Source organism: Octopus sinensis, linkage group LG2 (genome assembly GCF_006345805.1).
Source record: "Octopus sinensis linkage group LG2, ASM634580v1, whole genome shotgun sequence".
In the NCBI taxonomy this organism is placed as follows: domain Eukaryota; kingdom Metazoa; phylum Mollusca; class Cephalopoda; order Octopoda; family Octopodidae; genus Octopus; species Octopus sinensis.
The window spans coordinates 135693849-135711916 of NC_042998.1; the positions used below are offsets into that span (position 1 = coordinate 135693849).

The 18068-nt window shown below is 33.4% G+C and overlaps 1 protein-coding gene across 5 annotated transcripts in view; it reads left to right on the forward strand.

Annotated features, from left to right (window-relative positions):
* Positions 1–14476, forward strand: part of LOC115227840 (MAGUK p55 subfamily member 6) — a 100788-nt gene extending 86312 nt beyond the window's left edge. For 4 of the 5 annotated variants that reach the window (XR_004997445.1, XR_004997447.1, XR_004997444.1 and 1 more), the window contains 6 exons: positions 1374–1535; positions 4571–4773; positions 7320–7436; positions 7798–7818; positions 10216–10790; positions 14181–14476. Coding sequence is in view for 1 of the 5 variants with exons in the window: in XM_029798562.2 (XP_029654422.1) it covers positions 1374–1535; positions 4571–4773; positions 7320–7436; positions 7798–7818; positions 10216–10392 (680 nt within the window). In the remaining 4 variants the exon portion in view is untranslated. The remainder of the gene's footprint in view (positions 1–1373; positions 1536–4570; positions 4774–7319; positions 7437–7797; positions 7819–10215; positions 10791–14180) is intronic. The other variant, XM_029798562.2, reaches the window with a different exon arrangement.
* Positions 14477–18068: the final 3592 nt, after the last annotated feature.

The window sequence follows — 18068 nt, forward strand, 5'->3', positions numbered from 1 at the left end:
TATTGGTGCATGATACAATCATCTGACTCATTAAACCCTCTTAAACTATGCAATCCATGGAATCCAAACATTAAATGATGATGATGCAGAGTAAGTTTTGCTAAAGATCACCATTTTATTTAATTTCTTTTTAATAACTCAATAAAAGTACTATTTTATCATCATCGTTTGACATCTGTTTTCCATGCTAGCATAGGTTGGACGGTTTGACCAGGGTCTGGAAAGCCAGGAGGCTACACCATGCTCCAGTCTGATCTGGCAGTGTTTCTACAGCTGGATGCCCTTCATAACGCCAACCACTCCATGAGTGATTGTATAAAATATTTTACAAATCATTGATTTATCAGTCAAGCTGTCCAAGCCATCCCACCTATGTAAAATTGGTATATCCAATGTTACACTGCTATGTTTAGTGTCTATTTAAGCAATGAGTTCGTGGATGGTTAATGGATTGGATGTGGTGCTGAAGAAGGAGCAAGAACTCCTGAAATATGCATGTACACCCATTATGTATTTCTCATTTTTGTTTACATCAGACATATTTGGATATGAAATGCAACAAATTAGTGCTGGCTATAATTTCTATAGAAAATCTGTAGAGATAAGTTCAACAAGCAACTAATTTATCTATCTTTTAATTGAACCATATACAGTAGTATGGTAATGTTGAATAATGATGTACTTAGTGTTTAACAGAACAAAGTTACGTGTTAGTTAATAAATTGGTTCCAAAAAGTGGTTTTAATGAAGAATATACTTTCTCTTCTTTGTTGCATTGTCTTAAAAGCCATTTAACATGCAAGAAACTTTTCTTAAATCACACTAAGAGGATACATTTGATAGTCCTACATACTTTGATGAAGACAGGATGGTTAAAGCTGGATTGCATTTTTTCTTAGGTCTGTACAGTTTGTGCAACAATAGTAATATTGTAAGAAAATTGGTAGTGTGGTTAAGAAATCACCCTCACAGCTATGTGATTTTTGGTTCAAACTCACTGTGCAGCACCTTGAGAAAATGTCTTCTGGGACCTTGGGTTGACCAAAACCTTGCAAGTGAAATTTAGTTGACAGGGACTGTATAGAATTGTCAAAGACTGTTCCTTTTTGAGGTGGTAGACACTACACATCATCTAGTCTAACACCACCACCATCTGGTATTTTGATATCTTTAGCAGGATCCACTCTGTTGTCCATATTTAAGTTAGGTCTCTAGATTGAAGATTTCCTTTCCTTTTCCCACTAGTCTTGGATAATCTGTATAAATGTCATGAGTGCTGCCTTTAATCCTTAGATGTTGCTGTAATTCAACTTATCAAAATGTCATTTTTTTGTCCCTATTTGTTTTTATTTAGCACATATCTGTTCTTTCAGATTTTGATGCCTGTGACTTGATGATTTATGAAGAGGTTATTAAAATGCCCCAGTTTCAACGAAAGACTTTAGTACTGGTTGGTGCAACGGGTGTTGGACGTCGATCATTAAAAGAACGGCTGATAAAAAATGATCCCAGGTTATTTGCTGCTGCCATGCCTCGTAAGTAGAATCACTCTTACTGATATTTCAATAAATATTCCAATATATGTGGTGTTAAGTGTTTTCATAAACTTCAGAGACTTATTGGTAATACAATAAGTCTATACAATTTATGTTGTGAATATTTACTTGAATGAGCATCTATTTGATCACTTGATCTATTAGAAATAATAGCCAAATCTCCCTCACATCACAGATTGGATGAGTTCCTAGTTTGGCTAATGTACTCTCTTGAAAATGACTGGATGGTCTTGGGGTGGGGAAGACTTAGAGCCAGTGTAAATGGGGATCTTTGTTGCTAATTTCCAGGTGAGCGAGATTAGTAGCAAGAATGGAGATATCTGTGTAAATGCAGACATTCAGAGCTTTTGGGGTGAGGTTTTAGTATAGAGTGAAATCTGGACAGTAGAGGTGGGTTATAGACAGGGATTGAGTAACTTGTATCATGAATAGGAATGAGGAATTTGTGTGTTAGTAGGCAGTGATGTGAGGGTCTATATTGGATCAGTCCACAAATGTTAAAGAAGAAGAGAGAGCTTCTAGGAAAGTGTAGTGGATCTTGGTGCATCATAATGTTATGCTAATACCTTCTTAGGAGCTTGGTTTTAAAATTTGTTACAGTGTGAAGTACCCATGGATCAGGTTGTAGTGTTAAATGAGGTGGTGTGATGTACCTAAAAATATTTGTATCTAAAATTTGAAGGATGGTGGAATTATTGATACTCCTATAAGGTGGCTAATTGACATTCATTAGAAAGTGGGATAGAATTCCTAGTAGCATTGTTCTGGCAGCTGCTCTGAGTTCAAATGCAACCAAAGTCAACTTTGCTTTTCATTCTTCAGGAGTGGCAGAACTGTAAGAAAGTCATACTGGGTGGCTTTCAGTATTTGTTCCACTTCTTTACATTCTGAGTTCAAGTCCGTCTATGGGCTACTTAGGTGGCAGACATAATCCATCATTTAGTTTAATACCATCACTTGGCATCTTGGGTGTCTTTAGTAGACCCCAGGAGGGGGAATACCCTTTAAGAGGTCATGAGCACTGCTTCTCTTTGTGACTAAAAGATAAAAAGCTGGAGCACCATCAAAATCCAACCCTATATTGATGTGTGCATGTATGTATATGTGTAGATGTGTGTGTTTATGTATACAATAGATTAGTAATTAAAATGTGTTTTAAAAAATTTTGAGACTATCTCAGTAAATCTAGGTGTATTTGATCAATGTTGTATTGATATATTTATGAGAATCTGTATAAATTTGTTTATTTATTAAATTATATCCATTGTTAACATGGAATTGATCAGTGAATACATGTTTACATTTCAACAAAATGCTGGTGTAGTTATATAGAGAATATACAAGATGATTATCATATTTTCTTTCTCTTTCCTAAGCTCTTTATATCCATTCTAATATTTTAATGTAAATATGTACAATGTGTTTTGTTTTTGCAATGTTTCTGTTTTAGAATTTAAACAGTAAACTTTCATCAGCATTGTCGTTTAATACCCGCTTTCCATGCTGGCAATGAGTTTGATGGTTTCAATGAGGACTGGCGAGCCAGAAAGCTGCACCAGGCTCCAATCTGATCTAGCAAAGTTTCTACTGCTGGATTCCCTTACTAACACCTACCACTCCAAGAGTGTGGTGGGTGCTTTTACGTGCCGTTGGTACGAGGGCCAGTCAGGTGGTTCTGGCAATGACCATGTTCAAAAGGTGTTTTTTTTACATGCTACCTGCACGGGAGCCAGTTCGGTGGCACGTGAAAAATATTCACGTGCCACCAGCACATGTGCCAGTAAGGTAACGATCATGCTCGAATAGCACAAGAGCTAGTCAGCGGCCCCGGCTCGGATAGTGCTTTTAATGTTCTACTGGCATGAGTGCCAATCAGGTGGTACTGTCATTGGCCATGTCAGCGATTTTGATTTCACTTGCCTCAACAGGTCTTTGCAAGCAAAGTTTATTGGTTTTCAAATTTAATTTTGTCAATGCATCCAATTATAATTAAATTATTAATAACACATTTGAACTCTAATTTAGTAAATTTTGAAAAAGTTGTGTGTGTTTACCTAATGGGATGGCTAAGTGGTTAAGAATTTGACTTCTCAACCATGAGGTTATAATTTATGTCCCATTGCTCAGCACCTTGGGAAAATGTCTTCTACCATATCTTCAGCTTAACTGAAGTCTTGTGAATGAAATTTGCCAAAGAGTATCTATGGAAGCATGTTGGATGGACACACTATCACACTAATTCTTCATGAGAATTATGATGATGATGATAATCCTTTCAACCATAGGCACAAGGCCTGAAATTTTTGAGGAGGGAATATGTTGATTATATCGACTCCAGTATTCAACTGGTACTTATTTTTATTGATTATGAAAGGATGGAAGGCAAAGTTGACACCTTGCTAAGCATTTTGTCCAGCATGCTAATGGTTTTGTGCTTATATCATGCAGTGTTCAGGAACACTGCAAGGTTAAAAGATGAAGCAGAAGGTGGCGAGCTGGCAGAAACATTAGCACGCCGGGCAAAATGCTTAGCGGTATTTCGTCTGCTGTTACGTTCTGAGTTCAAATTCCGCTGAGGTTGACTTTGCCTTTCATCCTTTCGGGGTCAATAAATTAAGTACCAGTTATGCACTGGGGTCAATGTAATCAACTTAATCCCTTTGTCTGTCCTTGTTTGTCCTTTCTATGTTTAGCCCCTTGTGGGCAATAAAGAAATAAAAAAGTGACAATAAATTAAGACAGAAATGGTAGCCTCAGGAAATATGTAGATGTACAGAACTTTACCTATGTGCAAATTGTCTTCCTCTGCAAAATATGTGCGCATTTTTTTCTTTCTTAGTTGTAAGACGTGCTTATTTCCGAATGCACAGTTTAGAGGGAACATTGGCGATTACATCTGGAATATCTTTGTTCATAGGTTTCTTTGATTAGAAGTGACTTGGGTTAAAGAACAACATTTTAGGATAATTATTAATTAATTAGCATTTAATTTCTATTCTGTTTTTGGTTTCCAGATACTTCTAGGGCTCCCCGAGATGGAGAGAAACATGGCCAGGGTTACTTTTTCATGGAACGAGAAGTAATGGAAGAAGAAATAAGAAATGAGAAATTCCTTGAACATGGCGAATACAATGGCAATTTGTATGGCACCAAGATTGAAACAATATTGGATGTTATCAATTCTTCAAAGATGTGTGTTTTAGATGTCAACCCTACGGTAAGAGACTTTGATAGAGTACAAAATACCATCCATCAATCTTTGGATATTTACTGTCTCAAGATCCAGGATGCATAGGGCTGGTTTCCATGGTGTATGAGTGATCAAGATGACATTCCCCTTGAATGGGATGCTTGCTTGTTATGAGGAGTGGGGTTACTTATTTACAATTGAGTGAACTGGAGTAATGTCGGATGAAGTGTTTTCCTCAAAAAAAAAACAATGCACCACCCAGTCCAGGAATTGAAACCATGATCTAGCAATCATGAGTGCAACACTATAACCAGCTGGCATTGTACCCTCACTGGTAGTAAATATTTTGTTAAAGAGTATTATATATATATCAGTATCGCTATCATCATCATTTTATGTCTGTTCTGCAATCTGTTTGTTTAAAGAATTAAGTGCAAGACACACTGTCATTAGTCTTTTATCATTCCATTCCATCCTCAGTTTTTACCATTTACTCCATTTAATGCAACTACAGCACAGTCATAAAACAATGATGGCAACCAATACATTAGTTCTTTTATATATTCAAGATGTGCCAGCTGTCTTTTTATTTGTTTATCTGTGAGGAAGGGGTGTATTTCCAAGGCCTATTTAAGCTCTCTTAATCGTTTTGATATCAACCCATTTGAGAACATCCTTTGTCTGACACAAACTTCCTGTTTTGAATTAAAACCTTCTAGCAAAATTTCAGCTTAATAATGACAGTTATTTTGCTAAATCCATCATTATTTTCAGAATTAACTGAAGCAAAAGCAGGGTAAATAGAAATATGATAATAAAAGGATTAATGGAGTTGGTAACAAAGATAATGAGGTGAAGTTAGTGAGGTTTATATATATGAGGTCTGATCAAAAAGTATCAAGACTGATCCTATAGTAATGGAGCTAAGGTGCATAGAGTGAAGCCACTTGGCACAGATTGACCTTGAACTCTCACACTAAGTTATAATGTTCTTGCTTATTTCTATTGTTTATAGCCACACTTGGAAGTAAAGTGTGTAGAATGTGATCATCTGAAACAGAAGATAAGGTTTTGGCTGCACAGGATTTCTTTAATTGTGTCAAGGAACACAATGTTTTGAAAATGGTTGTAACAGGTGACAAATTGTGGATCTAGACTTTGACCCTGAAACCAAGGTTTGAAAAGAATCCCACTTGAAAGGAACAAGATTTCAAGATGTCAAGGAAATCCAAGAGAAAACAGTGAGACAGCTGCTTGCTATCCCCCAAAAAGTTCCAGGAACGCATCCATCAAAGCAATACTGGATAAAGTATGTAGGTTCAGAAAGGGACTACTTCAAAGGAGATTAAATGCCAAATTGATTTGTAGTTTTCTTTCTGTAGCTCCAATCCTGATGCTTTGTGATCAGACCTTGTGTGTGTGTATAGTATATATTTATTTGTTTATACACACATAGATACATGCACATCTATTTGAACACATTTTCTGTGTACAGATATATATATATGACTTGTTGAGGAATTGAACTTAATTCCTATCTTGTCACTTCTTTGTTCTGAAGATTCATTGTTGTTGTTTTAACATCCATTTTCCCATGTTGCATGGGTCAAATGAGACTATGCTCGAGCAAATTTTTCTACAGCTAGTTGCCCTTTTTGATATCAACTCCCACCAAGGTAGTATTCCCCATAGGAACATTCTTTGTCTATTGAACAACAAATAACCTAGAAATGATTATGCAGTGACACCATGTGAATGTGAGGTTTTGTGAATAAAATGAGTTCGTATTTCTCTGTCCACAAGTGAAGACAGAAATACAAACTCATTCCCACAAACACACACATACCTGACCAAATTCAGTTTCTACCTGTTAGTTGTCACAAGATATTGGTCAACCCTTGACTATGATATCAGCTACCAACCAACAGTGTCCACATTCTTTGTTCAGGAAATTCATCTTCATAAAATTATATATTTATCATCTCCAAACCATTAGCTATCAAATATATCTTCTGATAAAGCATTTTCCTTTCCTAATTTTGAGGCTGTTTTATTTAGCTACATGGTTTCGGGTTCAGTCCCACTGCGTGGCACTTTGGGTAGGTGTCTTCCGCTATAGCCCCGAGCCGACCGAAGCTTTGTGATTGAATTCAGCAGGCGGAAGTTACTGCCGTGTGTGTATATGTGCGTGTAGGTGCTTGTGCCTCTCCAAAAGAGAGAGAGAGAGAGGGAATTAATAAATTTTTAACATTATTAAAGAAAATATCTTATCTTATTCCAGCTGTGATGTATTTCCTTTAGTAGAAAAAATATTTAATAAAGCACAAATAATTGTTAAAATTTAATTCTTTTATTAGAGGTTTCTCTGTCTTGTTAGAATAATTGTATTTTACAATTTGCTGCTATAATTATATTTACAGCTTGTTGCTTGATTCCTCATAGTATTTGTTCCAGTTTTTTGTGCTTTGATGCTACCCAAACATCAAGTTCTACTTTATTTAGATCTCACATAACTTCTGTGATGAAAAATGCTCCCATTTTTCTTTTCTTTTATTCAATTTTCTGTTTTTCAGTCTTTGAAAATTTTGAAAACTGCAGAATTTTTACCCTTCATTGTGTTCATGGCTGCTCCAAGTGCAGATGTGTTAAGAGAGATGCATGAGCTTGGTAAACAAGCTAGAGGCTACAGGGTAAGTGTTAGTCATTAAACTAATTTTCGGTAATCTTTGACCTATGCATTGTATACATCATATACAGCATTGTATACATCATATACAAGATTTATAATAAATATTGACTAGCATATTTATTCTTAATGCATCCTGGCAGCTTCAAACATAAAATATGCTAGTTGCTGTTATGTATCACCTATTTATGATGACTGTGTTCATAACACAATTGGCTTATTGATGCAAGGGATTCTGGGATACTAGTATCTTGACATGTTATAATAATTGCCAACAAAATCTGTAAATTTTTTCTCTCTAAAATTAAACAATATAACAATTTAGCTATTCTGAGAATATACTGATTTTTTTTTTCTTTTCACAGGGACGTATGGAGTTAAAAACTGTAAGTTATTGTTTTATTTAAATATATAAATGCTCATCTCTCTCGATTTTTGAATTGAGGTCATCCTCTTTAAAACATTATACTTAGAATGATTATTGCATTGCAAAAGTCATTACATAGCTTAGTTTCTCTGCTTAATATTTTGTTATAAAAAAATATTCTAATTGTTTAGCACTCAGGTTCTGTCAAATGTAGTGCTTATTTATTCACATTGTTTTGAATTAATCATGCATTACCTTATAACTTCAAGATTTTGATGATGAAATTGTTTATTTTTAGAATGACATTGTAAGATAGGTGCGAGAGGTAAGATCTGGTGACTTTGAACAGAGAATGGGTAGAATATTTTCACTAGATATGGCTGATTTAAATGCTAAAAGATTAAGGTGTGCAACTTCATTGCTCAGGCACTTATCCTTTATCTTTTATTTGTTTGTCATTGGACTATACCCATACTAGAGCATCACCTTGAATTTAGTTCAACAAAGTGACCCTAGTACATATTTTTACTTAAGATTGATACACTTTGCTTGTGTGGCATGGTGCAGAGTCCTGTTGCCAGACATAGGGTCTTCCAGCGGCCAACCTCTTGACCCAGAGCAGACTACCTCCTCCAGGCACTTGATGTAGGCCTCTGTGTTGAGTCTGAGGTTGTGTTGGAAGATGAATGGAAGCATAACGTTGCCATCACTAGTGATCACTCTAAATACCTGGATGTTTGATTTTTATTACTTTCAGTACATGTCCACAGATTGACACCCAAGCACTCTGAAATGTTCATATTGGAGTTTCCAGTGTGAATGCCAAGCAGTACAGCATGTCGTTTCTAAATTTCTGGCAGTGAATTGCATCATGATGCTGTTTTTCTCACAGATGGTGCCCAACTGACTCTACTATACTGTGTAGTTGGCAAAATCAAAAACAATGTACATGTACAAAATTAAAAATATAAAATGGTGACAATTTACCCATTGCACCATACACACACACACAAAGGGTATGATGGTCCTCTACATTGTTTCCATTCAAATTCCACTCATAAAACATTGGTCAACCAATGGCAATGGTAGAAAACACCTGATCAAGGTGTTGTTCAATTAAATTGAACCTAGAATCACAAGGTTGAAAAGCAACCTTCTTTACCTCATAATAAAGTCAGTGTCCAGTGGTTACATTGATGTAACAACTATATCAGAGGATTTACATTTGATTTTAGATCATATAAGTCATCAAATAAAGGTTTGAATTCACTTTTCACATGACTTTATAAAAGGACAAACTTATGGACCCTATCCTTTTGTTATATTTCTGTTGTGATACTGTCTTTACCACTATTAATTTTGAAAATAACAAAGTATTTAGTAAAATAACTTTGTCTTTATTAACTGGTGATTGATAAATTAACACTAAGATCTGATGAAAGATTTTAATTCAGAACTCTAGAAAACAAAATGTTTGTACCACAGAACTAAGATCGGTCTCAGGTGGGTTGGTATCAAAAGGGTTAAAGAGCTTTTAAATTGATGGGAGGAAGTTGTCTTGAGACTGGAGATGTGTCTGAAATGCTTTTAATTATGAAAGATATAATAAATACTGTGGTCAATATGGTTGCTTAAAAACCTTGAAGACACTCTGCCATGGAGGTAATATAATGACTGAAATCACCAAAAGAGTAAATCTTTTGTGAACAAAATATTCTTGAGTTATTATAAGAGATGAATTTAGACAGTATCACTTTAAAATGGATTGTTTTGTATCTTAGAACCAACTGTGGCCTAAGATGAGTTATGAAAGGGATACCAAAAAGTGAGCAGGGTACTTGCCACCCAAGGACAGGACTGTTCCTCTGATGAGCCTCTACACAGTTTCTGTCTATCCAGTTTTTCTCACAAGACTTTGGTCAACCTGAGGATGTGGCTAAAAAAACTAGCTATGCAACCATGTGGTTTTTGGTTAGTTCCTCTGCATGGCTCATTAAACTGGTATTTTCAGTTATAACCCTCCTGGGCCAACTAATAACTTGTAAATCTGATAAGAAAGTGGGAGGAAGCCCATTCTGTTTTTTTTTTTTGCCCTACCCCACCACTTGACTATTGGTTTGTATTTGTATCCATAACTTAATGGTTCAACAAGAGACCAATATGTGCCAGACTTAAAAAATAAGTACTGGAGTCAGTTTGTGCAACTAAACCTTTCAAGGTGATGCCCCAGCATTGCCCACAATTCAGTAATTGAAACAAGTAAGAGTAAAGGATGTAGGGTAACTGGTGTAGTTTGAGTAAAACAAATCGTTTGTATTTTGTAATTTTTCTTTTTTTGTGAAATCTTTGATGTCTTGATATATTTATATGTAGTAATCAGATTGCTAATGAATTTGTTTTTTTCTGTAATTCACAGGAGGAAGATTTTCTAGGAATGGTTGATGAAAGCATGCAGATAGAACAAGTTTATAAAAGCTATTTTGACTTGATTATTATTAATGATGACTTCAATCAGTCATACCAGTCGTTACGCGAGGCAATTGATGAACTCAGCAATGAAACACAATGGGTCCCTTCTAACTGGATCTACTAACAACACACCTCAATTGACCATTTCATACCTGATTCGCAGAAACTTTGAGGTTCATATTTTTATAGAACAAGTCTTAACTAGATTTTAATATGCAACCTTAAAATATCACATATGTATGTATACATAATATATAGAAAGAGAGAAAGAGAAAAATGTTTCATTGAATAAAACTTTTTAAAGGGAGATCATTCCAAAAGCCTGTGACCACAATTTAAGTCTGCATGGCTGAAATTAAAATATATCAAGTCCGAGCCACGATAGGAAAACATTTGCTGTTGAGCAAGCTTTTATTTTTATAAATTGAAATACTTTTTTTCATCAATAACCATTTCTTCATAAAGTATTTCCTAAGAAAAATAGAATTAAAAGTTAATGGATAGGGAAATGATAATTTTAAGGTTTATACTAATGATAATTATTATTCTTAGTTATAACTACTAGTAAAAATATTGATTTATACTAATAAAACTTCATACATATTAAACAACTCTATATTAGCCTTTTCCCCAATGTGGATGTGTTACATATAGAAATTCTTGTATGTTTTAGAGATTGTATACAATTAATATTTAATCAAGTATGTTTTGTTTCAAATTTTTTTCAAATATGCTTTTTTTTAACACCTGCTTAGTGATTCACTTCATCACTACTTCAGCTGGTATAGTGAAGTGTGTGCTTTGCAGAGGTGGTCTAAATAAGACCAAAACATGTCCAGAGTTGTCTCCTGTACATATTAATATATTAATCACTGAGCTAATATTATATCTTTTCCTCATTTCATAATAAATTAGCTTTTGGATATTTGGTACATTGTTAGCATTTACTGAACTATTGTTTTTTTATGCAGCTGAGGTCACTGAGTAATGCACTTTAGTGATTTATAATTGTCAAACCCGGCTTATGTTAACTGGAAGAACACTTGGTTTGCAAACTATTTAATCACTTTGAAATTCTATTAAACTTTCTGAATACTTGTAAGACTTGCTTTTAAATTTATCCTCAAAATAAATGATTTGAGTAAATTTACTTTGAAATATCACTGAAATGATCAATACACACAGCCAAATAGTTATCTGGATAGTTTGTTTCTGATAATGCCAAATATATTCTAAAGTTTCTTTAGCGCTGACTTCTAAAACTATTGTATGGTCTTCAGTGTTGGATGTAATCTTCTGGCATTTTTTATATAGAATTCACGAGGAAAATAAATGAAAATAAAACAAAACTAAAGATAAAAGTTTTCTTCCATTTGCAGACTGAACACAAACACATGCACACCTGGGTCTTTTTTTATACAGTATTATCTGCCCCTTGATTAAGCAATTCACTAAGACCTATAATTATGCATTTGATGAGCCAAGCATGCATAAATTAGTATTGGGCTCATAGACCCATGTTGCACTAGGGTAACTGACCAGTGTGTCCCATGCCTTAACCCTTTTGCATTTAAACTGGCTATATCCAGCCAAAATATTCTGTTTTATGTTCAAATGGGACAGATATGATCTCTCACACCCTGCGATATCATTCTACAAATAAACAATCACATCATCAAAATTTTGAAGCTACGAGATAATGCATGATTAGTTCAAACCAATGTGAAATAAGTATTACATTTCACAGTAATCTGAATGCTAAAGGGTTAAGACAGCCACTGCCGCATAAATGTGTGTGTGTGTGTGTGTTATGTCAGTTGATGCCTTTATTCTAATGGAAGGAAATATATTAAAAGGACATCCAGCCATAGAAAATCTGCTTCAATAAATTCCATCCACTTCATGTGAGCATGGAAAAGTGGATGTTAAAACTATATTGATGGTAATGTCTTTTGCTCTTTTGATACCAAGCAGCCTGAGACTACCTCTGGTTCCATGAACACAAACAATTCATTTTAAAGTGTTAATACTTATTTTAAAACATTGCTTCGTAATTTTAGGTAAGAACTTTTCCTAAATCATATTTCAAGTACTAGCTCAGTAACAGAAATTATTTTGCAAAATTCCTTAAAAATTCTTGATTATTTTCAAAATTAACTGATACTCACTCAGAGTATGATAAATTAAAAATATGATCGCAAGAGTTAGCGATTTTCCATGAGACATCTTGTTTTTACAGTCACTTGAAACAATGAAACAATATATTTTGCATAACTAATGAGGCTAATACTGAGGACATAACAATTAAAATATTTTTTTCTGGTGATGGGTAGAAATCAAAGGAATTGGTGTTAATAGGTTTTTTTTTTTAACATTTCACTTTCATTGTTAATTTTACATACAATGTATGAGGCAAATTTCACCTTTCATCCTTCCAGAGTTGACATGGGAATGAGGCTGATATATAAGTACTATTGACATCCTCCTGTCTTGGACTCTCATACAAATATGTAGTGGCCTTATCAATGTCAGAATTCAAACTATGTAAACTGTTAATAATTTAATGGGTAGCAGGATGGTTAGAGCATCAGACAAAATACCTATCAGTATTTCTTTTGGTTCTTTATGTTCTAAGTTCAACTCTGAGGGGATGAAATAAAGTTCCAGTTTAGTATTGAGGATCACATTAACAAGCCTGCTCCCCACAAAATTTGTTGGACTCATGCCTTAATTAGAAACCATTATGAGAGGAAATCAAATTTGACAATAACAATCTGAAACTGTTAATTTAAAATATAATGTTGGAGGTAAAGGATATATTGTATGATTGTATTATTAAATTATGGAAATCAAGATTATTTTAAGTTTTATTGACTTTTGTTTCTCTTTATTCTCTTGTGTATTTTGTACAAAAATAAATGTGGAATTTAGATATTCTGATTAATGAATCACACTAGATAAGAAAAGATACCACGTCTTATTACTGGCTGGTGAAATAAACATAAGATGCTTTGACCCATGCAAAAACTGCAGCAACTACTGAGATATTACAAGCTCATCTTTTGAATCCATCACAATGTTGGAAACCCTTTTATTTATCATCAGCAGGTACCACAGGGTCACAAGCATTTTGTAGAATTCTTAAAATAAAGTAATATGTCTTGAGAGATGAGTTTTAACATTTTGAGTACAGAACTCTCATTCAAAAAACTGATTTTATTTTATTGAATAAATAAGGATTTGAATAAATTAGCATATCTACATTTTAATAACATACTCTACATATATACTGTAGAATTTAGAACAAATTATCAACTTATGCAAGAATTTTCGTAATATTTCGCAGTAGAGTAAATTATCTTAGGGCCATTTACTAAGATTCCAAAAAGTTAGCAATGAATCATAAACAGAATTATTATTAAGGCAGCAAACTGGCAGAAATGTTAGCACGTCAGACAAAATGCTTGGTGGTATTTTATCTGTCTTCATATCCTGAGTTCAAATTCTGCTGAGGTCGACTTTGCCTTTCATCCTTTTGGGGGTTGATAAATTAAGAACCAGTGAAACACTGGGGTTGATGAAATCGACTATTCCCTCCCCCAAATTTCAGTCCCTGTGCCTATAGTAGAAAGGATTATTATTATCATGAAATATTTTCTAAATGGCTCAATGAAAACAAAGTAATAATATATATATATATATATATATATATATATATATATGCATGCATGCACACTGTGTCTGTTATAGAAAAAAGTATTTTAAAATAACATTTTTCATTTATTTTTCCAAAAAAAAAAAAAAAACTGTTCAAAGTTAAATTATAAATCATTGATCTGTTTTAAATCAGCTTATCATTTTTATGAAATCATTAAAAAAGAAGAAAAATTCCTTTCCGTATACTTTTCATAGTGCCAAATTTGTGATGCAGTTTACATTCTTACTGAAGTTGTCCATGATTCTAATGCACTGCTCCAATCAGATGTATGTTGAGAGAAAACAGGAGTTTCTGTTTAAATTCATAACAGCATAATATTTCAAATAGTGAAATCATACCAGGATATTGGTTATCTAGAAGTGGTGGTGGAATCAAATTTGTGAAAGAAAAATCTGCTTGTGATTAGTAGATTGAAGTAAATTTTGATTTTTCTCTATCAACATTTTGGACTTGGTACAAAAAAAAACCCCAAAAAAACATGAAATTGATTTTTAAAAAAAAGCAATAAAAGCCTTTCATTTGAAAATATCTTTCCAGGCTTTTTTAGGGTGAGTTATTTTACTATAAAGCATTTTTTCAATATTTGAAGAAGAAATGCTTTTTGATTTTATAAATGTATAATTTGCCTTAAAACTGAAATGTTTATTTTTATTGCTCAGCCTATTAAAGATATAATTTTAATAAATACTATTTGTTTCATTTTCTTTTTCTGTTATTGAAAGTTTCTGATAGAAATTAAATTCATTCATTAAATATGATTGATTTTGATTCAAACCTAATTATTTATTATATTTACAATAAATAGTAATTTCTCTTTCTTCCAGTAAAACTGTTATCATAACAGTGGGGTATGTCATCAATCTGTTATATAAAATTTCAAAAGTATATTTTTTGTTATCACATTAAAGGTAAGGACCTAAATTCTAATTTTACATCAAGTGGACAAAGACCAGCCTAAAGGGGACATGTGTTAGCTAGGTGGTAGGTACAAACTTTTTTGTGTTTTAAGAAAGTGTCAATATTCACCAAACAGCTAAGTTCCACAGCAAAGAACAAGCTATGCAGTATAGAAGTGGGTTTCATCCATTTACATTTAACACAAAACCCTATTAACACAACTAGAAAACTAATTGATATGTAATTATTTAAACTGTTTAGATTTTTCGGTTTCATTAAAAGGATCTGGTTGATTGCCATCACCTCATTCTATAATCCACAATTTTGAATTGAGAACACTGGTATTGAATGATTGTGCATACCTTGAGGGATAAAGAGAGACAAGTGATTTTTGGAGTTATAGATTAATGGAAAAATTTTAAAACAGCAATAGAAAATTTCTTAAATGTCAGTATAATTGAGTGCAAATTATTCGGAAGTCATCGATAGTTTGTAGCTTCTCATACGAATTCAGTGATGTTCATTGATTTCCAAAGTTCTGGAAATCAATCACTTTTTGAAAGATTGGAAAAATACAAACACAAAATATAAAAGATAAAGATTTCCTTTTATTTCATGATTGCTACAAAGTGTGTAAAATTAAGAACTGAGAGGGCCCATAGGTTTCTAAATAAAAATAGGGGATAAATTTTCTTTGCCATTATTAAATAATAGAATGTGAATCACAAAAACTGCACAGTCTAACACTTTTTTGTCAAGCTTTCCACATGATTTAATTTTGGCCAGTTTGAAAAAATTCAAAGATCATATTTCAGCTTTAAGATTTTACTACTAAAATTTAAATTCGTTCATAGATTTAAAGAAAAATATACCAGAAAATAAGCTTTTTAAAAAATATTTTTCCCCTAGCAAACATTAACTGTTTACAATACAAATAATTATTGAAGAAAGTGCAGTTTTAATGACCAGACAAAGCGTGAACAATTCTAATATCTTTTGACCCAAGGTTTCAATATAAAACAATACCCAGTCATAAGGTAACATGAACAATTAGCATACATTGCAAGTAATGTTGGTCCCTCCAATGATTTTTCTGTTTAAATGTTTTCCTTTTTTTTTCTTTTTTATAGTGCAAACAAAACTGCACCCCAAGTTTTAATTAAAGGTTTCTAATTATTTCTCTTAATAACAGTAAAAAATTTGATGCAAAAAGTTTTACATACAATGACATATAAAATCACAACCACTTAATAATGTAATAAGGTTTGGAGAAGATATTGCCAGGTGTGATCAAACTAAAGAACAATTATTTTCTATAGTTAATTCTTTATATATATATATATATACACATACACACACAGGGTACAATGGGTAAATTGTGGCCATTTTATATTTCTAATTTCATGCGTGTGCATTGTTTTTGACTTTGTTGACTACACAGTATAGTAGGGTCATTTGGGGACTGTGAGAAAAACAGCAACATGACACAATTCACTCTGCTAGAAATTTGGAAATGACATGCTGTACTGCTTGGCATTTGCACCAGAAACTCCAATACTAACATTTCAGAGTGTTTGGGTATTGATCTAAGTGCTCGCTGTGTCCCCAAAACATGTACCAAGAGTGATAAAGATCAAACATCCAGTCAACATCATGGTTTTTGGAGTGATCACTAATGATGGTAACGTTATGCCTCCATTCATCTTCCCACACAACCTCAGAGGCCTACATCAAGTGCCTGGAGGAGGTAGTGCTGCCTTGGGTCAAGAGGCTGGCTGCTGGAATACCCTATGTTTGGCAACAGGACTCTACACCATGCCACACAAGCAGGAGAATTCAATCATGACTGTCAGACAATTTCTGTGACCACATCACCACCTAACTCCCCAGACTGCAGCTCCCTTGATTATTATGTGTGGGGCACAGTTGAGTGAGAGACCAACAAAACTCCTTGTAACATCAAAGATGAACTGAAGGCAAGGATTATGGCAGCATTCACTAATTTAAACAAGGAGACTGTCCAGAAGAGTTGCCGGAGATTCCGAAGTTGTCTGGAGGCTGTGGTTGAAGCCGATGATTTTATTAAATGAATTTACTCTTCAGTATTTCTAGATATTTTTATATAATTTTGGTAAATATATCTGTTAAAATGAGATGTCTGTTATTTTTCATTTTTGTGTAATTTAGATGACATTTTATTCACCACACTCTATATATATATGCTAAAAAAACATTTGATATTTGTATTCCTTTATGTATGTTTCAAGGAGTTAATCCTGTATTTTCAGTACATCAGTAGCATGTGCCCAATCACATATTGCTGATTATATAAGATGGAAAAAATTGTAACATTGTCAGTGGTATAGGAATTCCATGTCTCCTATAAACCATATAGCAACCTTTGACTTCCAAATTACTAAACTAAATGAAGTAGCTATGATGACATAAAGATCCTCATTGAAATAAGAAACTATGCAGATGAAGTTTTAATCTTTGATGACATTTTCTAGAGAAAAGTATATAATAGATACAGGTTTAGCTGTGGGAATAACAAGTTTGGTTCACAACCACATAGTTTCAGCTTTGATTTCTGTGTGACACCTTTATCTTCTACAACAACATTAGGTTAACTAATGCCTTGTGTATGGAATTTATTAGATGAAAACCCATAAGTATGTAGGTGTCTATGTTATGGTGATTATATATTGGTAAGAAAAACAAAACTGGTAGTCTCTGAACAAAGTCTCTTGTATTTGTTCTTTACCAAGTTACAAACTCTCCCTTGTCACAAATGCAGTTAAATAATTGATGAGTTAGAAACTTGTAATTAATTGCATTATTATTTGACAGTTAAAACGTAAATATACAAATGAGCTGGACATTTAGAGCCTGCGAATTATCTGTGGGAAAGACATGAATGTCATGATTCTCATAATTTTATCTTAAAAAACAAATGGAACCATTTCAGGCTTCGTACTAATGTAAGAAACCATTTTTTTCCTCAAATTCAGTTATGGAATATTATCTTTAGTTCACTACTCTTACAAATAATCTAATATAATTTTTTTTTTTTCATCTTTTTTCATAAGTGTTTTCACAAAATCCTTTAAACAAGTAAGTTGCATAAAATTGCTTAACTGAAATGTTTGCAATCCATCAAAATTGTTTTTACTATTCCCTACCAA